General features: G+C 42.9%; 1 protein-coding gene across 1 annotated transcript in view; it reads left to right on the forward strand.

Annotated features, from left to right (window-relative positions):
* The window catches only part of LOC128691953 (beta-alanine transporter-like), a 145,604-nt gene extending 129,401 nt beyond the window's left edge, over positions 1 to 16,203 (forward strand). The window contains exons 9-11 of the mRNA XM_070082081.1: positions 11,733 to 11,911; positions 12,462 to 12,640; positions 15,273 to 16,203. Coding sequence (XP_069938182.1) covers positions 11,733 to 11,911; positions 12,462 to 12,640; positions 15,273 to 15,753 — 839 coding nt within the window. The 3' untranslated portion in view covers positions 15,754 to 16,203. The remainder of the gene's footprint in view (positions 1 to 11,732; positions 11,912 to 12,461; positions 12,641 to 15,272) is intronic.
* The last annotated feature ends 10,328 nt before the right edge of the window (positions 16,204 to 26,531 follow it).

A 26,531-nucleotide genomic window follows, 5' to 3' on the forward strand; every position in this document is an offset into this window, starting at 1 on the left:
TCACTGATGATGGTGTGTTGCTGTCTCTCACTGATGATGGTGTGTTGCTGTCTCTCACTGATGATGGTGTGTTGCTGTCTCTCACTGATGATGGTGTGTTGCTGTCTCTCACTGATGATGATGTGTTGCTGTCTCTCACTGATGATAATGTGTTGCTGTCTCTCACTGATGATAATGTGTTGCTGTCTCTCACTAATGGTGTGTTGCTGTCTCTCACTGATGATGATGTGTTGCTGTCTCTCACTGATGATGATGTGTTGCTGTCTCTCACTGATGATGATGTGTTGCTGCCTCTCACTGATGATGATGTGTTGCTGTCTCTCACTGATGATAATGTGTTGCTGTCTCTCACTGATGATAATGTGTTGCTGTCTCTCACTGATGATGGTGTGTTGCTGTCTCTCACTGATGATGTGTTGCTGTCTCTCACTGATGATAATGTGTTGCTGTCTCTCACTGATGATAATGTGTTGCTGTCTCTCACTGATGATGGTGTGTTGCTGTCTCTCACTGATGATAATGTGTTGCTGTCTCTCACTGATGATAATGTGTTGCTGTCTCTCACTGATGATGATGTGTTGCTGTCTCTCACTGATGATAATGTGTTGCTGTCTCTCACTGATGATGATGTGTTGCTGCCTCTCACTGATGATAATGTGTTGCTGTCTCTCACTGATGATGGTGTGTTGCTGTCTCTCACTGATGATGATGTGTTGCTGTCTCTCACTGATGATAATGTGTTGCTGTCTCTCACTGATGATGGTGTGTTGCTGTCTCTCACTGATGATAATGTCTTGCTGTCTCTCACTGATGATGGTGTGTTGCTGTCTCTCACTGATGATAATGTGTTGCTGTCTCTCACTGATGATGATGTGTTGCTGTCTCTCACTGATGATAATGTGTTGCTGTCTCTCACTGATGATGGTGTGTTGCTGTCTCTCACTGATGATGATGTGTTGCTGTCTCTCACTGATGATAATGTGTTGCTGTCTCTCACTGATGATAATGTGTTGCTGTCTCTCACTGATGATGGTGTGTTGCTGTCTCTCACTGATGATAATGTGTTGCTGTATCTCACTGATGATGGTGTGTTGCTGTCTCTCACTGATGATAATGTGTTGCTGTCTCTCACTGATGATGGTGTGTTGCTGTCTCTCACTGATGATAATGTGTTGCTGTCTCTCACTGATGATGGTGTGTTGCTGTCTCTCACTGATGATGGTGTGTTGCTGTCTCTCACTGATGATGGTGTGTTGCTGTCTCTCACTGATGATGGTGTGTTGCTGTCTCTCACTGATGATAATGTGTTGCTGTCTCTCACTGATGATGGTGTGTTGCTGTCTCTCACTGATGATGATGTGTTGCTGTCTCTCACTGATGATAATGTGTTGCTGTCTCTCACTGATGATGGTGTGTTGCTGTCTCTCACTGATGATGATGTGTTGCTGTCTCTCACTGATGATAATGTGTTGCTGTATCTCACTGATGATGGTGTGTTGCTGTCTCTCACTGATGATAATGTGTTGCTGTCTCTCACTGATGATGGTGTGTTGCTGTCTCTCACTGATGATAATGTGTTGCTGTCTCTCACTGATGATGGTGTGTTGCTGTCTCTCACTGATGATGGTGTGTTGCTGTCTCTCACTGATGATGGTGTGTTGCTGTCTCTCACTGATGATGGTGTGTTGCTGTCTCTCACTGATGATAATGTGTTGCTGTCTCTCACTGATGATGATGTGTTGCTGTCTCTCACTGATGATGATGTGTTGCTGCCTCTCACTGATGATGATGTGTTGCTGTCTCTCACTGATGATGATGTGTTGCTGCCTCTCACTGATGATGATGTGTTGCTGTCTCTCACTGATGATAATGTGTTGCTGTCTCTCACTGATGATGGTGTGTTGCTGTCTCTCACTGATGATAATGTGTTGCTGTATCTCACTGATGATGATGTGTTGCTGTCTCTCACTGATGATAATGTCTTGCTGTCTCTCACTGATGATGGTGTGTTGCTGTCTCTCACTGATGATAATGTCTTGCTGTCTCTCACTGATGATAATGTCTTGCTGTCTCTCACTGATGATGGTGTGTTGCTGTCTCTCACTGATGATAATGTGTTGCTGTCTCTCACTGATGATGGTGTGTTGCTGTCTCTCACTGATGATGGTGTGTTGCTGTCTCTCACTGATGATAATGTGTTGCTGTCTCTCACTGATGATGGTGTGTTGCTGTCTCTCACTGATGATGGTGTGTTGCTGTCTCTCACTGATGATGGTGTGTTGCTGTCTCTCACTGATGATGGTGTGTTGCTGTCTCTCACTGATGATGGTGCTGTCTCTCACTAATGGTGTGTTGCTGTCTCTCACTGATGATGGTGTGTTGCTGTCTCTCACTGATGATAATGTGTTGCTGTCTCTCACTGATGATGGTGTGTTGCTGTCTCTCACTGATGATGGTGTGTTGCTGTCTCTCACTGATGATGGTGTGTTGCTGTCTCTCACTGATGATGGTGTGTTGCTGTCTCTCACTGATGATGGTGTGTTGCTGTCTCTCACTGATGATGGTGTGTTGCTGTCTCTCACTGATGATGGTGTGTTGCTGTCTCTCACTGATGATAATGTGTTGCTGTCTCTCACTGATGATAATGTGTTGCTGTCTCTCACTGATGATGGTGTGTTGCTGTCTCTCACTGATGATGGTGTGTTGCTGTCTCTCACTGATGATAATGTGTTGCTGTCTCTCACTGATGATGGTGTGTTGCTGTCTCTCACTGATGATGGTGTGTTGCTGTCTCTCACTGATGATGGTGTGTTGCTGTCTCTCACTGATGATGGTGTGTTGCTGTCTCTCACTGATGATGGTGTGTTGCTGTCTCTCACTGATGATGTGTGTGTTGCTGTCTCTCACTGATGATGGTGTGTTGCTGTCTCTCACTGATGATAATGTGTTGCTGTCTCTCACTGATGATGGTGTGTTGCTGTCTCTCACTGATGATGGTGTGTTGCTGTCTCTCACTGATGATGGTGTGTTGCTGTCTCTCACTGATGATGGTGTGTTGCTGTCTCTCACTGATGATGGTGTGTTGCTGTCTCTCACTGATGATAATGTGTTGCTGTCTCTCACTGATGATGGTGTGTTGCTGTCTCTCACTGATGATAATGTGTTGCTGTCTCTCACTGATGATGGTGTGTTGCTGTCTCTCACTGATGATGGTGTGTTGCTGTCTCTCACTGATGATGGTGTGTTGCTGTCTCTCACTGATGATGGTGTGTTGCTGTCTCTCACTGATGATGTGTGTGTTGCTGTCTCTCACTGATGATGGTGTGTTGCTGTCTCTCACTGATGATGGTGTGTTGCTGTCTCTCACTGATGATGGTGTGTTGCTGTCTCTCACTGATGATGATGTGTTGCTGTCTCTCACTGATGATGGTGTGTTGCTGTCTCTCACTGATGATGGTGTGTTGCTGTCTCTCACTGATGATGGTGTGTTGCTGTCTCTCACTGATGATAATGTGTTGCTGTCTCTCACTGATGATGATGTGATGCTGTCTCTCACTGATGATGATGTGTTGCTGCCTCTCACTAATGGTGTGTTGCTGTCTCTCACTGATGATAATGTGTTGCTGTCTCTCACTAATGGTGTGTTGCTGTCTCTCACTGATGATGATGTGATGCTGTCTCTCACTGATGATAATGTGTTGCTGTCTCTCACTAATGGTGTGTTGCTGTCTCTCACTGATGATAATGTGTTGCTGTCTCTCACTAATGGTGTGTTGCTGTCTCTCACTGATGATGGTGTGTTGCTGTCTCTCACTGATGATGGTGTGTTGCTGCCTCTCACTGATGATAATGTGTTGCTGTCTCTCACTGATGATGGTGTGTTGCTGTCTCTCACTGATGATAATGTGTTGCTGTCTCTCACTGATGATAATGTGTTGCTGTCTCTCACTGATGATGGTGTGTTGCTGTCTCTCACTAATGATGGTGTGTTGCTGTCTCTCACTGATGATGGTGTGTTGCTGTCTCTCACTGATGATGGTGTGTTGCTGTCTCTCACTGATGATGGTGTGTTGCTGTCTCTCACTGATGATGGTGTGTTGCTGTCTCTCACTGATGATAATGTGTTGCTGTCTCTCACTGATGATGGTGTGTTGCTGTCTCTCACTGATGATAATGTGTTGCTGTCTCTCACTGATGATAATGTGTTGCTGTCTCTCACTGATGATGGTGTGTTGCTGTCTCTCACTGATGATAATGTGTTGCTGTCTCTCACTGATGATGGTGTGTTGCTGTCTCTCACTGATGATGGTGTGTTGCTGTCTCTCACTGATGATAATGTGTTGCTGTCTCTCACTGATGATGGTGTGTTGCTGTCTCTCACTGATGATGGTGTGTTGCTGTCTCTCACTGATGATGGTGTGTTGCTGTCTCTCACTGATGATGTGTTGCTGTCTCTCACTGTGTTGCTGTCTCTCACTGATGATAATGTGTTGCTGTCTCTCACTGATGATGGTGTGTTGCTGTCTCTCACTGATGATGGTGTGTTGCTGTCTCTCACTAATGATGGTGTGTTGCTGTCTCTCACTGATGATGGTGTGTTGCTGTCTCTCACTGATGATGGTGTGTTGCTGTCTCTCACTAATGATGGTGTGTTGCTGTCTCTCACTGATGATGGTGTGTTGCTGTCTCTCACTGATGATGGTGTGTTGCTGTCTCTCACTAATGATGGTGTGTTGCTGTCTCTCACTGATGATGGTGTGTTGCTGTCTCTCACTGATGATGGTGTGTTGCTGTCTCTCACTGATGATGGTGTGTTGCTGTCTCTCACTGATGATAATGTGTTGCTGTCTCTCACTGATGATGGTGTGTTGCTGTCTCTCACTGATGATAATGTGTTGCTGTCTCTCACTGATGATGGTGTGTTGCTGTCTCTCACTGATGATGGTGTGTTGCTGTCTCTCACTGATGATAATGTGTTGCTGTCTCTCACTGATGATGATGTGATGCTGTCTCTCACTGATGATGATGTGTTGCTGTCTCTCACTGATGATAATGTGTTGCTGTCTCTCACTGATGATGATGTGATGCTGTCTCTCACTGATGATAATGTGTTGCTGTCTCTCACTGATGATGATGTGATGCTGTCTCTCACTGATGATAATGTGTTGCTGTCTCTCACTGATGATAATGTGTTGCTGTCTCTCACTGATGATAATGTGTTGCTGTCTCTCACTGATGATGATGTGATGCTGTCTCTCACTGATGATAATGTGTTGCTGTCTCTCACTGATGATAATGTGTTGCTGTCTCTCACTGATGATGATGTGATGCTGTCTCTCACTGATGATAATGTGTTGCTGTCTCTCACTGATGATGGTGTGTTGCTGTCTCTCACTGATGATAATGTGTTGCTGTCTCTCACTGATGATAATGTGTTGCTGTCTCTCACTGATGATAATGTGTTGCTGTCTCTCACTGATGATGGTGTGTTGCTGTCTCTCACTGATGATGGTGTGTTGCTGCCTCTCACTGATGATAATGTGTTGCTGTCTCTCACTGATGATAATGTGTTGCTGTCTCTCACTGATGATAATGTGTTGCTGTCTCTCACTGATGATACTGTGTTGCTGTCTCTCACTGATGATGGTGTGTTGCTGTCTCTCACTGATGATAATGTGTTGCTGTCTCTCACTGATGATAATGTGTTGCTGTCTCTCACTGATGATAATGTGTTGCTGTCTCTCACTGATGATGGTGTGTTGCTGTCTCTCACTGATGATGATGTGTTGCTGCCTCTCACTGATGATAATGTGTTGCTGTCTCTCACTGATGATGGTGTGTTGCTGTCTCTCACTGATGATGGTGTGTTGCTGTCTCTCACTGATGATAATGTGTTGCTGTCTCTCACTGATGATGGTGTGTTGCTGTCTCTCACTGATGATAATGTGTTGCTGTCTCTCACTGATGATAATGTGTTGCTGTCTCTCACTGATGATGGTGTGTTGCTGTCTCTCACTGATGATAATGTGTTGCTGTCTCTCACTGATGATGATGTGTTGCTGTCTGTCACTGATGATAATGTGTTGCTGTCTCTCACTAATGGTGTGTTGCTGTCTCTCACTGATGATGGTGTGTTGCTGTCTCTCACTGATGATAATGTGTTGCTGTCTCTCACTGATGATGGTGTGTTGCTGTCTCTCACTGATGATAATGTCTTGCTGTCTCTCACTGATGATAATGTGTTGCTGTCTCTCACTGATGATAATGTGTTGCTGTCTCTCACTGATGATGGTGTGTTGCTGTCTCTCACTGATGATGATGTGTTGCTGTCTCTCACTGATGATGGTGTGTTGCTGTCTCTCACTGATGATGGTGTGTTGCTGTCTCTCACTGATGATGGTGTGTTGCTGTCTCTCACTGATGATGATGTGTTGCTGTCTCTCACTGATGATGGTGTGTTGCTGTCTCTCACTGATGATGATGTGTTGCTGTCTCTCACTGATGATAATGTGTTGCTGTCTCTCACTGATGATAATGTGATGCTGTCTCTCACTGATGATGGTGTGTTGCTGTCTCTCACTGATGATGGTGTGTTGCTGTCTCTCACTGATGATAATGTGATGCTGTCTCTCACTGATGATGGTGTGTTGCTGTCTCTCACTGATGATGGTGTGTTGCTGTCTCTCACTGATGATGGTGTGTTGCTGTCTCTCACTGATGATGGTGTGTTGCTGTCTCTCACTGATGATGGTGTGTTGCTGTCTCTCACTGATGATAATGTGTTGCTGCCTCTCACTGATGATAATGTGATGCTGTCTCTCACTGATGATGGTGTGTTGCTGTCTCTCACTGATGATAATGTGTTGCTGTCTCTCACTGATGATAATGTGTTGCTGTCTCTCACTGATGATAATGTGTTGCTGTCTCTCACTGATGATAATGTGTTGCTGTCTCTCACTGATGATGGTGTGTTGCTGTCTCTCACTGATGATGGTGTGTTGCTGTCTCTCACTGATGATGGTGTGTTGCTGTCTCTCACTGATGATGGTGTGTTGCTGTCTCTCACTGATGATGGTGTGTTGCTGTCTCTCACTGATGATGGTGTGTTGCTGTCTCTCACTGATGATAATGTGTTGCTGCCTCTCACTGATGATAATGTGATGCTGTCTCTCACTGATGATGGTGTGTTGCTGTCTCTCACTGATGATAATGTGTTGCTGTCTCTCACTGATGATGGTGTGTTGCTGTCTCTCACTGATGATGGTGTGTTGCTGTCTCTCACTGATGATGGTGTGTTGCTGTCTCTCACTAATGGTGTGTTGCTGTCTCTCACTAATGGTGTGTTGCTGTCTCTCACTGATGATAATGTGTTGCTGTCTCTCACTAATGGTGTGTTGCTGTCTCTCACTGATGATAATGTGTTGCTGTCTCTCACTAATGGTGTGTTGCTGTCTCTCACTGATGATGGTGTGTTGCTGTCTCTCACTGATGATAATGTGTTGCTGTCTCTCACTGATGATGGTGTGTTGCTGTCTCTCACTGATGATGGTGTGTTGCTGTCTCTCACTGATGATAATGTGTTGCTGTCTCTCACTAATGATAATGTGTTGCTGTCTCTCACTGATGATAATGTCTTGCTGTCTCTCACTGATGATAATGTGTTGCTGTCTCTCACTGATGATAATGTGTTGCTGTCTCTCACTGATGATAATGTGTTGCTGTCTCTCACTGATGATGATGTGTTGCTGTCTCTCACTGATGATAATGTGTTGCTGTCTCTCACTGATGATGGTGTGTTGCTGTCTCTCACTGATGATAATGTGTTGCTGTCTCTCACTGATGATGGTGTGTTGCTGTCTCTCACTGATGATAATGTGTTGCTGTCTCTCACTGATGATGGTGTGTTGCTGTCTCTCACTGATGATGGTGTGTTGCTGTCTCTCACTGATGATGATGTGTTGCTGTCTCTCACTGATGATAATGTGTTGCTGTCTCTCACTGATGATGATGTGTTGCTGTCTCTCACTGATGATAATGTGTTGCTGTCTCTCACTGATGATAATGTGTTGCTGTCTCTCACTGATGATGATGTGTTGCTGTCTCTCACTGATGATGGTGTGTTGCTGTCTCTCACTGATGATGGTGTGTTGCTGTCTCTCACTGATGATAATGTGTTGCTGTCTCTCACTGATGATGATGTGTTGCTGTCTCTCACTGATGATGATGTGTTGCTGTCTCTCACTGATGATGATGTGTTGCTGTCTCTCACTGATGATGATGTGTTGCTGTCTCTCACTGATGATAATGTGTTGCTGTCTCTCACTGATGATGATGTGTTGCTGTCTCTCACTGATGATGGTGTGTTGCTGTCTCTCACTGATGATGATGTGTTGCTGTCTCTCACTGATGATGATGTGTTGCTGTCTGTCACTGATGATAATGTGTTGCTGCCTCTCACTGATGATGGTGTGTTGCTGTCTCTCACTGATGATGATGTGTTGCTGTCTGTCACTGATGATGATGTGTTGCTGTCTGTCACTGATGATAATGTGTTGCTGCCTCTCACTGATGATGATGTGTTGCTGTCTGTCACTGATGATGATGTGTTGCTGTCTCTCACTGATGATAATGTGTTGCTGTCTCTCACTGATGATGTGTTGCTGTCTCTCACTGATGATGATGTGTTGCTGCCTCTCACTGATGATAATGTGTTGCTGTCTCTCACTGATGATAATGTGTTGCTGCCTCTCACTGATGATAATGTGTTGCTGTCTCTCACTGATGATAATGTGTTGCTGCCTCTCACTGATGATAATGTGTTGCTGTCTCTCACTGATGATAATGTGTTGCTGCCTCTCACTGATGATAATGTGTTGCTGCCTCTCATGCTTATCGCTTCATTTATATACCCTATTATATATTTACATAATCTATTGATCATTTATTTGCAGTTCCAGCCTCGTAGGCTGCCCATTTTTTCTCTTTCGAGTTAAAACCTCCAGGTATAATAACATTTTACTTATGGCAGTCACTTTTCATTACCAGTTCTCTAAGTATGTTATGTAATCCCTTGTTATCCTTCTGAACTTCTCTCTTTCCCAGGTATTATTTAGTGGTGGCTTAAATACATTTACTAAGAGTTTCTCGTCTTTATTCGTACTGTTGTTTCTAAAATTTCAACATTTCCAGTATTTTGGATCTCAATTTCCATAACTTGAGAAGATTCTTTTACCAATATTATCAATCTTCCCACTTTCTCCTCTACATTGTCTCTTCTCCACACTAAAATACTAACTCATTTTATTTTTCCATTTTGGTTTCAGTTAGGCAAACCATATCAGGTGTCTTGTCATGTATAATATTTCTAAGTTCTTATCTTTTTTGAGATTGTTCTGTCTTTATATTAGTGTACGAAATTTTCGAAAATCTATTATTCTCATTGATGTCCTTTTTCCCATTTGTCTGAACACGATCTTCATGTATTTTGTGGTCGTTTATTTGAAAACCATTTGCTGGGTTTGTCTGGTCTTGTGTCTCTAAAAAATATTTTTATTCCCCTCTTCTACCCTCATTCAACTTCCTAGAAGTGTTTATAAAAAAAATTATTTTCATTTTGTCCTCCTTTGGAAGATTTTGTCTAATTTGTATATTCTTAGGACCTTCCAGTACCTGAATGTCTTTATCGTTTTTTGAGAAAGATCTCCCTTATGTGTGACCTGTGTGGATGTTATTTTCAGAGACCTATGCTTGTTTCTTTTTTTTATATTTTCCCATTCAGCTTTATGCCACAATGTTCTTGAAAGCTGAAATTCACTTTGCATTTTATCATCTCATTTATATATTGTTCTTCCTCTATGACTCTGTAATATAATCACGAACATATATATATATATATATATATTTTATGTATTCGTGATTTAATAACCTATTCAACAGCGTCCCTCACTGACTTAGAGTTATTTTCAATCTTATTTTAAAATTTCTTGACTAATATAGGTTCTAGCAGTGAATTCTTTAGCTAATACCACCTGATTCTGTATTTCCTCTTGTGAACTCTGTAAAACTATTTTCAGTCTTAGATTTATATTCTTCCAGACATTTCCTCTCCTCGCTTTTGTTGACATTCTCAGCAATATCCCGTGTTAGCTGCACCTGACCGAATTCTGTCTTATGATTAGTTATTCCTGTATAACTATCGTCTGATTTAGCATTGAATGTGTATATGTGGTTGCAGGGGTTGATTCAAAGCTCCTGGTCACTCTTCCTGCTCATTGAGCTTTATCATACCTCTTCTTAAAGCTATGTATGGATCCTGCCTCCGCTACATCACTTCCCAGACTGTTCCACTTCCTAGCACTCTGTGTCTGAAGAAATACTTCCTAATATCCCTGTGACTCATCTGAGTCTTCAACTTCCAACTGTGACCCCTTGTTGCTGTATCCCATCTCTGGAACATTCTGCCTCTGTCCACCTTGTCAATTCCTCTCAGTATTTTATATGTCGCTATGATATTCTCCCTATCTCTCCTGTCCTCCAGTGTCGTCTGGTCGATTTCCCTTAACCTCTCTTCGTAAGACGTACCCCTTAGCTCCGAGACTTGTCTTGCTGCAAGCCTTTGCACTTTCTGTAGTTTCCTTACGTGCTTGGCTAGGTGTGGGTTCCAAACTAGTGCTACATACCCCAATATGGGCCTAACATACACAGTATACAGGGTCCTGAACTATTCCTTATTAAGATGTTGGAATGTTGTTCTTAGGTTTGCTAGGCGCCCATCAAGCATTAGGGGAATTGCCAATAAACCCCTGGCTGCCTTCAAGAGAGAGCTGGACAGATATCTAAAGTCAGTGCCGGATCAGCCGGGCTGTGGCTCGTACGTTGGACTGCGTGCGGCCAGCAGTAACAGCCTAGTTGATCAGGCCCTGATCCATCGGGAGGCCTGGTCATGGACCGGGCCGCTGGGGCGTTGATCCCCGGAATAACCTCCAGGTAACCTCCAGGTATATGCTGCAGCAGTTATTTGCTTGATGTGCGCGTCAGGAAATGTGCCTGGTGTTATATCACTCTAAGATCCTTTCCCTGAGTGACGTTTCTAGTCTCTGGCTCCCTAGACTGTACTCCGTCTGCGGTCTTCTTTTCTCTTCCCCAATCTTCTGCCTGATCTTCTTGGGACTGGATTCTTCTCATCAACTTCACATCATCTGCAAACAGGGACACTTCAGAGTTTATTCCTTCCGTCATGTCATTCACAAATACCAGAAACAGCACTGGTCCTAGGACTGACCCCTGTGGAACCCCTCTCGTCACAGGCGCCCACTCTGACACCTCATCACGTACCATGACACCCTGTTGTCTTCCTGACAGGTATTCCCTGACCCATTGCAGTACCTTCCCTGTTATCCCTGCCTGAATCTCTAGCTTTTGCACTAATCTCTTGTAAGGAACTGTGTCAAACGCCTTCTTACAGTCCAAGAAAATGCAATCTACCCACCCCTCTCTTGTCTTACTGCTGTCACCCTGTCATAGAACTCCAGGAGTTTGTGACCGTGCTGGCTGTCGTTGATAAGCTCATTCCTTTTTAGGTGCTCCACCACTCACCTCCTGATAATCCTCTCCATGACTTTGCATATTATACGTGTCAATGTGTGTGTGTGTGTGCCTGTGTATCTTGTCTTGGTGTTTTTCCTAGTGATTTACGTTCATTCTTACTACTCACATTGTTTTCTTGGTGCCAGACCCCGTGGTGACACTGGTCCTTTACTGTGTGGGCAAGTTTGGCATCTCTTCTTCCTTCGTGGTGCTGCCACTGATGGCCTCTGAGCTGTACCCGACGGTGGTGAGGGGCATGGGTCTCTCTGTCTCAGCCGTGGCGGGTATGGTTGGCCCCATCGTCATCCCGCTCATCAACTACTTGGTAAGACATGACATGGTAAGACATGTGGGTACACTAGTGTTATGTACGGGTTGTATGGTGGAGGTTTGATGAACCTGGTGTTATGTACGGGTTGTATGGTGGAGGTTTGATGAAGCTGGTGTTATATACGGGCTGTATGGTAGAGGTTTGATGAAGCTGTTGTTATGTACGGGTTGTATCGTGGAGGTTTGATGAAGCTGGTGTTATGTACGGGTTGTATGGTGGAGGTTTGATGAAGCTGGTGTTATGTACAGGTTGTGTAGTGGAGGTTCGGTCATCGAACCTCCACTACACCGTGTGAGGTAATGTATCCAAAATAACTCACATTCAGCCGCATAGAAATAACGTGAACATTTCCGGTCAACTGGAGGCCCTCCTCAGGCACTGAACCTGTGGACTGCCTCCAGACTGAAATCATTCTCGTTAATGTGAGTTATCAGAACATCTCGGTGTAAAAGAACTCCTTAATACAGAGTGTTCATTTCCTCCTTCCTGCGCATTTTCTCTGATATGTTGGTGACGGAGCCGCTGATGAGCAGAGTCTTTGCAGGGGTCAGAGATGATGGTGCTGCCGCTGATCATCATGGGCATCCTGCTCAACCTCGGGGGAGTCTTCTCCCTGCTGCTGCCAGAGACGCTGCACCAGCACCTGCCACAGACGCTGCAGGAGGGCGAGGACTTCGGCAAACACTGGACGCTCGCAGACTACTGTACCTGCTGCCCTCAGCAGTCAGTATGCTCCGTCATTAACCCTCTCTCATATTTCGAGCACTTAGAGCAAGATATGGTCTTTATTAGGTACTTAGAGTAAGATCAAGTCTTAGTTAGACACCTTGAACATGATCAAGTCTTAGTTAGACACCTTGAACATGATCAAGTCTTAGTTAGACACCTTGAACATGATCAAGTCTTAGTTAGACACCTTGAACATGATCAAGTCTTAGTTAGACACCTTGAACATGATCAAGTCTTAGTTAGACACCTTGAACATGATCAAGTCTTAGTTAGACACCTTGAACATGATCAAGTCTTAGTTAGACACCTTGAACATGATCAAGTCTTAGTTAGACACCTTGAACATGATCAAGTCTTAGTTAGACACCTTGAACATGATCAAGTCTTAGTTAGACACCTTGAACATGATCAAGTCTTAGTTAGACACCTTGAACATGATCAAGTCTTAGTTAGACACCTTGAACATGATCAAGTCTTAGTTAGACACCTTGAACATGATCAAGTCTTAGTTAGACACCTTGAACATGATCAAGTCTTAGTTAGACACCTTGAACATGATCAAGTCTTAGTTAGACACCTTGAACATGATCAAGTCTTAGTTAGACACCTTGAACATGATCAAGTCTTAGTTAGACACCTTGAACATGATCAAGTCTGTATTAGAGAACAAATGGGTCCAGGAGACCTATTTATATGATATAAAATAAGAGCTTTATCAAGTCATAAACAAAGCTTTATAAAGCTCTCGTTGAGCAAGACGTTGCGTCAGCACAGGCTGACACTGATCAGTGTAACCACAAGCTGACACTCATCAGTGTCACCACAAGCTGACACTCATCAGTGTCACCACAAGCTGACACTCATCAGTGTCACCACAAGCTGACACTCATCAGTGTCACCACAAGCTGACACTGATCAGTGTAACCACAAGCTGACACTCATCAGTGTCACCACAGGCTGACACTGATCAGTGTCACCACAAGCTGACACTCATCAGTGTCAACACAAGCTGACACTGATCAGTGTCACCACAAGCTGACACTCATCAGTGTCACCACAAGCTGACACTGATCAGTGTCACCACAAGCTGACACTCATCAGTGTCACCACAAGCTGACACTGATCAGTGTCACCACAAGCTGACACTCATCAGTGTCACCACAAGCTGACACTGATCAGTGTCACCACAAGCTGACACTCATCAGTGTCACCACAAGCTGACACTGATCAGTGTCACCACAAGCTGACACTCATCAGTGTCACCACAAGCTGACACTCATCAGTGTCACCACAAGCTGACACTCATCAGTGTCACCACAAGCTGACACTGATCAGTGTCACCACAAGCTGACACTCATCAGTGTCACCACAAGCTGACACTCATCAGTGTCACCACAAGCTGACACTGATCAGTGTCACCACAAGCTGACACTCATCAGTGTCACCACAAGCTGACACTCATCAGTGTCACCACAAGCTGACACTGATCAGTGTCACCACAAGCTGACACTCATCAGTGTCACCACAAGCTGACACTGATCAGTGTCACCTCAAGCTGACACTGATCAGTGTCACCACAAGCTGACACTGATCAGTGTCACCACAAGCTGACACTGATCAGTGTCACCACAAGCTGACACTCATCAGTGTCACCACAAGCTGACACTCATCAGTGTCACCACAAACTGACACTCATCAGTGTCACCACAAGCTGACACTCATCAGTGTCACCACAAGCTGACACTGATCAGTGTCACCACAAGCTGACACTCATCAGTGTCACCACAAGGTGACACTCATCAGTGTCACCACAAGCTGACACTCATCAGTGTCACCACAAGCTGACACTCATCAGTGTCACCACAAGCTGACACTCATCAGTGTCACCACAAGCTGACACTCATCAGTGTCAACACTAGCTGTCACTGCTCTGTGTCAGCAGATCTGTGTGAGCAGAAGCTGACACTGCTATATGTGTCAGCATAAGCTGACGCTACTCAATTTCTGCATTACACAGACTTTTCAACACCGTGACTTCCGATCCACATATTATGTTCACGGGGAAGCGCTAAACTGGCAAGGGTCGCACAGTACCCGGGCAATGGGAGGTAATGAGACTTGATAAAGTATTGAGGCTGTGGAAGATGGGTCGACTTACTGGACGACCCAGTGTGCAATACGTGGACCCCCGGTTAACGAACTTTTTTCATTCCAGTAGTATGTTCAGGTGCCAGTACTGACCGAATTTTTTCCCATAAGGAATATTGTGAAGTAGATTAGTCCATTTCAGACCCCCAAACATACACGTACAAACGCACTTACATAAATACACTTACATAATTGGTCGCATTTGGAGGCGATCGTTAAGCGGGGGTCCACTGTATTTTGACTTCGTCTGTGATATAAATCCTAAAAATTTCATTGACGACTGAGAGAAATGCTTTAAAAATAATAATAATAGTAATAATAATAATAATAATAATTTATGTTAAGCGCTAAGCCCGTGTGGGTCATTCAGCGTAAGACGTAGTGGAGACTTGATCCTCCGTCTCCTGTTTTTACTTTGAAATGTTACTCTTTTTCTCTACATTAAAGGAGTTTTAATAGTGTTTATTTATCATCGCAGACCGAGCAGCATGAACGGCGTAGCTCACTCGATGTCAGGCAAGATGACCATCTATGAGGGAGTGCCTGAAGGACCAGCTGGCGAGGCCACCTTCCCTGGGACGAAGTTAGTCTCACAGCAATCATATAAGCAACAGCTGGATGAAGAAAGCTTAGGAGCAGGAGCAGGAGCAGGAGCAGGAGCAGGAGCAGGAGCAGGAGGAAGAATTGGCGACAGGGAACGAGGTAGCAGACCTCAGTCAGTAGTGTTACTTGATGACCTGTCCAGTTCCATTATTATTAATGCCAGTGGTGGTGGTGCCACTGTGGGTGCCACTTCTGTTGCCTCTGTTGCTGCCACCATAGGTGCCATTTCTGGTGCCAGAAGCAGGAAGAAGAGGCGAGATTCCTCTGGTTCAGCTGCAGGAGATATGGACGAGGTGGAGCCAGCAGGAGAGTACCTGAGGCTCGTCACCTCCAGCAAGAAAATTACAGTTGTATAGGAACAATGACGTTACCTGCTCAGCTACTGTGTTTTAGCTGATACATAACCTTCAGTGTTTGTGAATAGGTTGTATGTTGCTTGTAGTCACGTGATCAGTGTATGTCAACAGGTAGAACGTTGCTAGTAGCTGGTCAGTGTATGTTAGCAGATAGAAAGTTGCTAGTAGCTTAATGGGATTTTTACCAGCCAAATCTACCTTCCGACATAAACTGAAATATACTTAGCTTCAGTGATGATTCCGACTTCTTGCAGCCGCATTCAAGAAGTCTCCTTCGCTTGAATCGTGGTAGTCACATCTCTGAGCTGTAGAATGACGAGTATAGTTAAGGTTAAGAACCTAACATACATATTTTCCAGTATATTAATTTACTGGAGTGTGTTACGCTACTCGCCTGAGTTTTGTGGATGGCTTGCATATTACGGTCTAGAATAGGGCAGCCCTAATGATCTTGTGTCCGCCAAAAAACTGCAGTAGTTAATAGGCTCTACAAGCGAGATTAGGGCTTACCTTGCTCGTGTAACGTGAGCGTGTGGTGTTGACTGCACCACTTAGGCATAGAATGATGTCTTGTGGATGAATGTTGAGGTGTCACACGGAGAATGTTGCACTTGAGTTTGTCACAACACATCGGAAATGTTCATTGCAATCACTCGCATGGTTATACACGTCATTCAGTGCCATCCTTTGTTCATAGTTTCGTGGAATTATCCACTGCAAGAATAACACGGATACACAATAACACTGCATGATTAGTTCTACCACGAACTTCCTAGCTTATATAAGAGAACTAGTCTAACTTTCCTAGTTTCCTGAGACTGTCAGAATGAACAAGAGTCAAGAACGCACTGGTCACTACTGTCTCTTTGTCTTTTGTTCGATAAGGAGGCAACGCCCTTGTGTCTCGTGATGCTTTTACGAAAATACGTATTCAGTTAATCTGTTTTTGAGGAAGTAAGAGTCCATTAGCCCCTTCTGGTAGGGTTAAGCACCTCAGAGGGCTGAGGGGGGCTGAGAGATACCCCCTTGCATCAACACTAGTAAGTAAACTACCAACTGCATCAAATACCTTTAACACAGACTCTGATAAGTTTCAAACATACTATACCAATAAAGGGGTAACCCCAAACAGTTGTCAACTAGTAAGTGTATCTCATGACTTTATTCAAAAAGAACTAAGCAGGTTAAACCCAACTAAGAGCACAGACCCTGATAACATCCTGTCTAAGTTCCTAAAAGATGGTGCTTCTGAACTGTCAATCCCTATTGCTCACATAATAAATCTATCAATCACCACTAATACCGTACCGGAGGGGTTCAAGGAGGCCAGAGTTACTCCTATCTTCAAGAAAAATAGTAGGTCTGATGTAAGCAACTATAGGCCTGTTAGTATACTCAGTATAATATCTAAAATTCTAGAGAGGGCGGTGTATTCTCAAGTAGTTAAGTACCTTAATGACAACAACATTCTCCATAGCTATCAATCGGGCTTTAGAAGATCCTACTCAACCGACACCTCCCTTATTAATCTGATGGATTACCTGAGAACTGAAATGTCAAAGGGGAACCTCATAGGTATGGTAACCTTAGACCTGCAAAAGGCCTTCGATACTGTCAACCACAATATATTATGTAATAAACTTCAAGCTATCGGTATAGGTTCTGTAGACTGGTTTAAGTCCTACCTTAGCAACAGGAGACAAATAGTCAAAATCAACAAAACAGAATCAGAACCCCTGCCGATAACATGTGGAGTTCCCCAAGGTAGTATTCTGGGTCCCTTATTATTCTTATGTTATGTCAATGATATGCCTATCAGTGTCAAGTGCAAACTCCTACTGTATGCAGATGACAGTGCTCTGTTAGTGTCAGGTAAAGACCCACAAGATATTGCTAATGTTTTAACACTGGAACTGGAGTCCTGCAGCAAATGGTTAGTGGACAACAAACTATCATTACACCTAGGGAAAACTGAAGCCATTCTCTTTGGCACGAAACAAACTGAGAAGGGTAAATAACTTTAATGTTCAATGTAATGGGGAGTCCATCACTTTGGCTTCATCAGTAAAATATCTGGGAATCCCCTTTGACCCATGCATGTCAGGAGAATTGATAGGGAACAGTGTAGTAAAGAAAGCGAATGCCAGACTGAAGTTCCTGTATAGACAAGCACAGTGTCTACCTACTGAGGCTCGCAGGACCCTATGTCTAGCCCTTATACAATGCCATATGGATTACGCTTGCTCTTCTTGGTACTCTGCCTTGACAAAAAAAACTGAGAGATAGACTGCAAATCACCCAGAACAAAATCGTAAGATTCATCCTGGGGCTGGGACCAAGAGAACATGTAGGCCAGGATGAATTACAGCAGTTGGATATGCTGAATGTTGAAGACAGAGTAAAACAACTGAAGCTAAATCATGTTTATAAAATTGCTCACAAACAATGTCCAGAATATCTTGCTGTCAATTTTGTCAAGGTTGGGAACCAAAGCAATCATAGTACTAGGGGGAGAGAGCACAACTTTGTAGTACCCACAGTCAGTGGCCAGGCTTCAAACACCTCTTATTGTATAGCAATAAATGAATGGAACAGACTGCCCACACATGTCAAAGCCAGTCATAGCATGAACCAGTTCAAGAAGAGTGCCAAAAAGTGTCTGATGAATGTAGCTACAGAAAGGGAGGGGAATGATTTTCTATTTTTTATCTAACATACGTGTAAATTTTACCTTATTCCTAGTAATGACCCTCGTATTGTAGATAGTCTTAATGACCCTCGTATAGTAGATAGTCTTTTTAGTATGATAATAAGATGTTATCTTCATTATAGAATAATAAGAAAATATTATAACCTTTATATTATAATAATAAGGTAAAAGGACCCCAATGGAAATAAGTCACTCTGTCTGACTTTTTTGGGTTATCCCAGGTTCTCTACACATATGCTGCTATGTATGATAATTCTATGTAACTGTATTTGTGTATACCTGAATAAACTTACTTACTTACTTACTTACTTACTTACCCTTTTGCTGCAGAATTTTCTCCACACTGGCGGGGGGCGAAAGTTCACCGTAGGTGAACTATTCATCTATTAACATTCTTTGATTTTCCCACTCACCACCACTGCTGATTGTCTTTTCTTAGCAACTTTAGTCTGTGGGGTTTCTGGAGAATCACTAAGTTTAAAAAAAAAAAGCCATACCATGGATGGGGATAGAACCCGCGATCAGAGAGTCTCAAAACTCCATACCGTTTGTTTGCAACCGTGCCATTACGATTTCGTGAGTCATTAAGTTTGTTTTCAACACTGTAATTCTAACGGCACTAGTTTATCTATTATCCGCTTATTCACTACACCTTTGCTCAAAACTTCAACTGTCCTGATGGTTCCATTTGCATCAGGATATATGGTCACTATTTTTTCAAGAGGCCATTGAGACCTTGGACCATTATTGTCAATAATCACTGTTACCAGGTCTTAACGACGCATGATTTTCAGGAACACCAGCTCCATAGAAGTGTTCTCTCAGTGATGTGAGAGAGTCTTCTCGCTAAATTTTTCTCCCAATGTTAAGTTACTTTATTAAGGTGTTTGAATTTACATCTGAGTTGCTCAGGTTCGAGATAAGTGGGATCCATGATTTCTTTATCATTCATGGGAGGAACTGGTTCGAGCCTTCTGCCGTGGAGTAAATGAGATGGATTTAACACCTCTAATTTGTCCAGATCAGTTACGACTGTTCGAAATTATTCTAAGTCGATTCGCTGACGATGAAATCTTCCTTAAAAAACGTTTAACGATGTGTATCATTCTTTCATAAAATCCGCCGTGCCATGGGAATTTAGGAGGAATGTATCTCCAACGACAACTGCGTTGATTCAGCATCTGTTGTACTTCTGGTTGATCAAAGATCTTGGTTATATAAGCAGCACCAGCAACAAAGTTCGTTGCATTATCTGAAATTATGTCTGGGACATGCCCTTCTGGCTCCAAACCTGAATAGTTTGATAAAGGTTTCAGCAGACATGTCAGTGGCTACTTCTAGATGTACTGCTCTAGTTGTAGCACAAGTGAACAAACAGATGTACACCTTGATGGGAACTTTGTCAACTGTATTAGTTGAAAATTATTGGTCCAGTGTAATCTACACCTGTCACCTCAAATGGAGTGACATGACGTACTCGCTCAGCGGGATGTGGAGGTGGACCTGGATACTGACATACTCGCATATCATAGCGACGACATGTAATACAGTCCCTTATTTGTTTTTTCACGCTTTGCCGACCTTGAAGTATCCAGTAGGATTGTTGTATGTGACAAAGTGTGTCAGCTACCCCCACGTAACACGTTACTGTGGGCGTTTTGCACAATCAGGTTCGTTAGCCAATGATTCTTGGGGATCAATATTGGATGTATGACTTCTTTAGGTAATTAAGAATTATGAATTCTTCCTCGACATCTTATAATATTTTCTGAGTCGAGATAAAGTCCTAAAGAATTAATCATATCAGGTTTCTTTGAGGATTTATCCTGTGTTTCCAGAAACTTGTACTCTGTAGAGAAGATATTTTTCTGTATTTGTTTCACCCAGTATTTAATGGGTTCAGGACGTTCATAATTAGTCTTTGTTCCTTTAATGAATTTAAAGACAAGAGCTGTAACTCTTAAGAGTTTACCCAAAGATGAGTATTTAGATCCATCAATGACTATTTCTGTTGTGTCTGCAGTATTTACACAACTTATTTCTGCTGTGTTCAAGCAGACTGTTTCTTCTGGCATAATGTGAGCTTTTTGCTGAGGCCAGTTATTTTCATTAGAGAGCCTGTTCGGTCCGTGGAGCCATAATTTATTATCCACAAATTTCTTGAGTGGGACACCACGTGACAACATGTCAGCTGGATTCTCTTGGGTAGAGACGTGGAGAAAGAGATAATCTCTCTGCATCTCTTTTATTTCTGCTACTCTGTTCTGTACATAGACCAACTTACTCTTATTATTTCTTAACCACTGGAGAACTGCCTCATTATCACTCCAGATCACGGTTTTTTCAATAGTGAGATGATCAAGTACTTTGTTGAGATAGACAGCTAGTTTTGTACCTACATAGAGTGCTGTTAGTTCCAATTGTGGTACTGTTCTGACCTTCAAGGGTGCTACCCTGGCCTTTGAAGTAATTAGTGTACTTCCTTCAGCATTACTCATGTAAGCTACAGCGCCATAACCTCTGGTTGACGCATCACAGAACACATGTAATGTGTACTTGTTTCCCTCTTGACCTATTTGTCTGGGAAATTTAATTTGATGAAGTTGCTTAAACTCCTTGGATATTTCATCCCATGCTTGACTCATTTCTAGAGGCAAGTTCTCATCCCATCCAATTTTGAGTTTCCATGCATCTTGCATAAGTATTTTACCTTTTATGGTAATTGGTGAGACGAGTCCTAGAGGATCAAAACATTGTGATACCTCTGACAGTAAACTACGTTTAGTGAGTGTACTGCATGATTTATTGTTTATCTTTTTGAGACTCAGAGTATCTTCCTGTGTGTTCCAATTAAGTCCCAGCATATTGTTGCAATCAGGAATTTCAGTTTCAGGGAAATCTTCTTTGATAAGTTCCCTTAATTGCTTTGAATTTGTATTCCACATCCTTAGAGGCATATTTGCTTCTTTCATCTCCTTGTTAGCTTCTCTGTATAAGGATTTCAAATCCTCCACTTTATTCACAGTACCTTGAAGATTGTCCACTTAGAAACTTTCCTTTAAGACTTCTTTGAAGGGACTTCAAGATTTCTTCAAATGTGTATTTAGAGTAGCTTCTAGTAAGAATGGAGAGGATGTTGCACCAAGCAATTTTGATTTGAAACGATAAGTTTTCACAGGACTTTGAGGATCATGTGGATTTTCAGGCCACAAGAATCGAGTATAATCTCTATCTATTTCTTGTAGTCCTACTCTTAAGAAAGCTTTGGAAATATCAGCCGTGTAGGCATATGGGTTTGTGCGAAATTTCATAAGCACGTCTCCAAGCTTCTCAGTTAGTGAGGGTCCGGTCATCAGACAGTCATTAAGACTTGCTACATCTTTATTTGCACGTGCGCTGCAATTATATACAACACGTAGTGGAGTGGTTTCAGAATCTTTTCTGACTCCATGGTGCGGGAGATAATGAGCTTCTGTCTTCAACTTATCTTCGACTACTTCCTCAATGAATTTATTGTCCAACTGTTCTTGTATGATATTATCATAGACAGTCAGTAGCTCTGGATTCTTCCTGAGCTCATGTATTTGTGCTTTCATCTGTCCGAAAGCCATGCGATAATTGCTAGGCAGATGTGGTCGATTTAATTTCCAAAGTTTCAACTATTTCAATCCAAATTGTGTTTTGTGAGATAACTGGAGATTGTCTCTACTGATCAGAAATAAAGTCAAGCATTTGTGTTTGTTTGTTTATCCTGGCTTTAATCTACATGATTGAACTCTTCATACCTGGAGGGTGTTTCGGGGGGTCAATGCCCCCCGCGGTCCGGTTCATGACTAGACCTTCTGGTGGATCAGGGCTTTATCAACCAGGCTACTACTGTTGGCAGCAGGTAAACCAACGTACGAGCGACAGCCTGGCTGGTCAGGTACTCACTTGAGGTGTCCGACCAGTTCCATTACTTCTGTACACCAGTAACTCGGTCGTAAAAGAATTTTAACTATGTACCAAAAGCTTAATTGAATCTTATTTATTAGTTACTTACGTATATACATAAATCTATGAAGCTGGTCAGTTGTATTGAGAGAAAAGTTTTAATTGATATCACCCCGAAGTGGCTAGTTTATTGTGCACCCCATATCCATCCTGTGGACGGTAGCGCGAGAGCATATGGATACACAAAAGGCCTAGGAACTAGGCCCCAAAGGGTTAACAGGAATACATATGGATTTATATCTACATATCTATAGTTCACTTATCTGTTACAAGCAAATTTAGGAAATTTGCTTAGTATATCTGGTATCTTAGTGGACAATTCAGCACATAGTGTTAAAGAGAGTGACCATATGCCTGATCACATAATTTACATTTAGTTTGATCATCATCTGTGTGTCTCCCAAACTGCCAGAAGTACTTGTAACCAAGCCTAAGCCTGGCCACTACAACATCAGTCAGTCTGTTCACATTGCAAGTTGCTCCATAAACATACTTATCTACGTTCATGTTATCATAGTGGGTTATAGATCTACTCAGGCTTCTAACTGCATTCCTATATTATTATTATTATTATTAAAGATTCACCGGCATTCTCCCGGCCCGGGCCTTTTCCAAGTGGTGGCCCGACCTTGGCTCCCTCTTTAGGGAGTGTCTGAGACCTAAGTCTCCCATGGGAGGAGGCACAAGTACCTCCTCATCTTTGGGACCAACTGTCATCAGGCCTAGCCACAAGCTAGGCCTCTCTGGTCTGCCATCCCCGCCCCAAGGGGGCTAATGGGAATGACAGTCTTATTAGCTAAAAGCTCCGGCTCAGGCACCTACCCTACCCTAGAAGGACTGGGCATGGTGTCGATGCATTCCTATAACAATCATTTTCATTATTTACTTCTCTCCTAATATTATTCCTAATGCTAGACACAGTTTTACCAAAGTTATATTCTACATTCTCCTTCTCGATACTCTTCTTGGCTAACATATCAACTTTATCATGAAGGAGTAATCCAATGTGTGATGGGATCCATAGCAATTGTACATTAATTCCTTTGTCCCTAATTTTTGAGTAAACTAGCGGTGTAACGTATTTTTTCGAGAGTCTGCCCGTTTTCTAATTTTCTGTAGCATCCATTCTCTGTGGGATGTAGAGAGAACGTTTATTGTCACTGATGCTGCGGTAACTGTTTCAGTCTGTAAGTTTATTCAGGTATAAGTAAGTAAGTAAATAAGTAAGTTTATTCAGGTATACACAAATACAGTTACATAGAATTATCATACATAGCAGCATATGTGTAGAGAACCTAGGATAACCCAAAAAAGTCAGACAGAGTGACTTATTTCCATTGGGGTCCTTTTACCTTATTATTATAATATAAAGGTTATAATATTTTCTTATTATTCTACAATGAAGATAACATCTTATTATCATACTAAAAAGACTATCTACTACACGAGGGTCATTAAGACTATCTACAATACGAGGGTCATTACTAGGAATAAGGTAAAATTTATACGTTTGTTAGATAAAAAATAGAAAATCATTCCCCTCCCTTTCTGTAGCTACATTCATCAGACACCTTTTGGCACTCTTCTTGAACTGGTTCATGCTATGACTGGCTTTGACATGTGCGGACAGTCTGTTCCATTCCTTTATTGCTGTACAATAAAAGGTGTTTGAAGCCTGGCCAATGACTGTGTACTACAAAGTTGTGCTCTCTCCCCCTAGTACTATGATTGCTTTGGTTCCCAACCTTGACAAAATTGACAGCAAGATATTCTGGACATTGTTTGTGAGCAATTTTATAAACATGATTTAGCTTCAGTTGTTTTACTCTGTCTTCAACATTCAGCATATCCAACTGCTGTAATTCATCCTGGCCTACATGTTCTCTTGGTCCCAGCCCCAGGATGAATCTTACGATTTTGTTCTGGGTGATTTGCAGTCTATCTTTCAGCTTTTTTGTCAAGGCAGAGTACCATGAAGAGCAAGCGTAATCCATATGGCATTGTATAGGGTCCTGCGAGCCTCAGTAGGTAGACACTGTGCTTGTCTATACAGGAACTTCAGTCTGGCATTCGCTTTCTTTACTACACTGTTCCCTATCAATTCTACTGACATGCATGGGTCAAAGGGGATTCCCAGATATTTTACTGATGAAACCAAAGTGATGGGCTCCCCATTACACTGGACATTAAAATTATTTACCCTTCTCAGTTTATGTTTCGTGCCGAAGAGAATGGCTTCAGTTTTCCCGAGGTGTAATGATAGTTTGTTGTCTACTAACCATTTGCTGCAGGACTCCAGTTCCAGAGTTAAAACATTAGCTATATCTTGTGGGTCTTTACCTGACACTAACAGGGCACTGTCATCTGCATACAGTAGGAGTTTGCACCTGACACTGATAGGCATGTCATTGACATAAGATAAGAATAATAAGGGACCCAGAATACTACCTTGGGGAACTCCACATGTTATCGGCAGGGGTTCTGATTCCGTTTTGTTGATTTTGACAAATTGTCTTCTGTTGTTAAGGTAGGACTTAAACCAGTCTACAGAACCTATACCGATAGCTTGAAGTTTCTTACATAATATATTGTGGTTGACAGTATCGAAGGCCTTTTGCAGGTCTAAGGTTACCATACCTGTGAGGTTCCCCTTTGGCATTTCAGTTCTCAGGTAATCCATCAGATTAATTAGGGAGGTGTCGGTTGAGTAAGATCTTCTAAAGCCCGATTGATAGCTATGGAGAATGTTGTTGTCATTAAGGTACTTAACTACTTGAGAGTACACCGCCCTCTCTAGAATTTTGGATATTATACTGAGTATACTAACAAGCCTATAGTTGCTGACATCAGACCTACTATTTTTCTTGAAGACAGGAGTAACTCTGGCCTCCTTGAACCCCTCCGGTACGGTATTAGTGGTGATTGATAGATTTATTATGTGAGCAATAGGGATTGACAGTTCAGAAGCACTATCTTTTAGGAACTTAGACGGGAGGTTATCAGGGCCTGTGCTCTCAGTTGGGTTTAACCTGCTTAGTTCTTTTTGAATAAAGTCATGAGATACACTTACTAGTTGACAACTGTTTGGGGTTACCCCTTTATTGGTATAGTATGTTTGAAACTATGAACATTTGGAAACCAAATGCTCATAGTGCGCGGTGCTGCGCAGTACAATTGTAAGAAGCTGAGCTTGCGCTCCAGTGTTTTGAATCGAGTCTGAATGCCTTCCTTTACCGCAGGCGCTATATGGCCCGGCGGGTTTAGCGCTTCCCCATGAATGTAATAATGCGCAGTGCGGTCTGGCGCCAAGATGTGTGTAATGCGCAGGCTGCGCAGTGCCTCATTCTCAGATGCGTCACCTCAAGTAGGGCTCCTGGAGACTAGAGAGAGGCTTCTCTGCTTCAAGGAACTGAACCTGTGCTCTCAGTCCTGGGGACAGAAGCTAGCTGCCTTTCGTTAATGTGGAAGCTGCCTCCCGTTAATGTGGAAGCTGCCTCCCGTTAATGGGTAAGCTGCCTCCCGTTAATGGGTAAGCTGCCTCCCGTTAATGGGAAAGCTGCCTCCTATTAACGGGGAAGCTGCCTCCCGTTGATGGAGAAGCTGCCTCCCGTTAGTGGGGAAGATGCTCCTGTTAACGGGGAATTTACTCGCCCATTCCAAGTTTCCGGAATGACAGAAGATGTGAATCTGGACAACTGTTAAACATTTAGAGTTTAAACATGGACTGGTTAGGTGTGTGTGTGTGTGTGTATTCACCTATTTGTACTTAGCTATTTGTGGTTGCAGGGGTCGATTCATAGCTCCCGGCCCCGCCTCTTCACTGATTGCTACTAGGTCCTCTTCCTGCTCCATGAGCTTTATCAAACCTCGTCTTAAAAACTATGTATGGTTCCTGCCACCATAATGTCACTTGCCAGACTGTTCCACTTCCTGACAACTCTCCGACTTAAGTAATTATTCCTAACATCCCTTTGACTCATCGGAGCCTTCAACTTCCATTTGTGACCCCTTGTTTCTGTGTCCCATTTTTGGAACATCCTGTCTCTGTCTACCTTGTCAATTCCTCAGAAGTATT

The sequence above is a fragment of the Cherax quadricarinatus genome, chromosome 6 (genome assembly GCF_038502225.1).
Source record: "Cherax quadricarinatus isolate ZL_2023a chromosome 6, ASM3850222v1, whole genome shotgun sequence".
Classification (NCBI taxonomy): Eukaryota; Metazoa; Arthropoda; class Malacostraca; order Decapoda; family Parastacidae; genus Cherax; species Cherax quadricarinatus.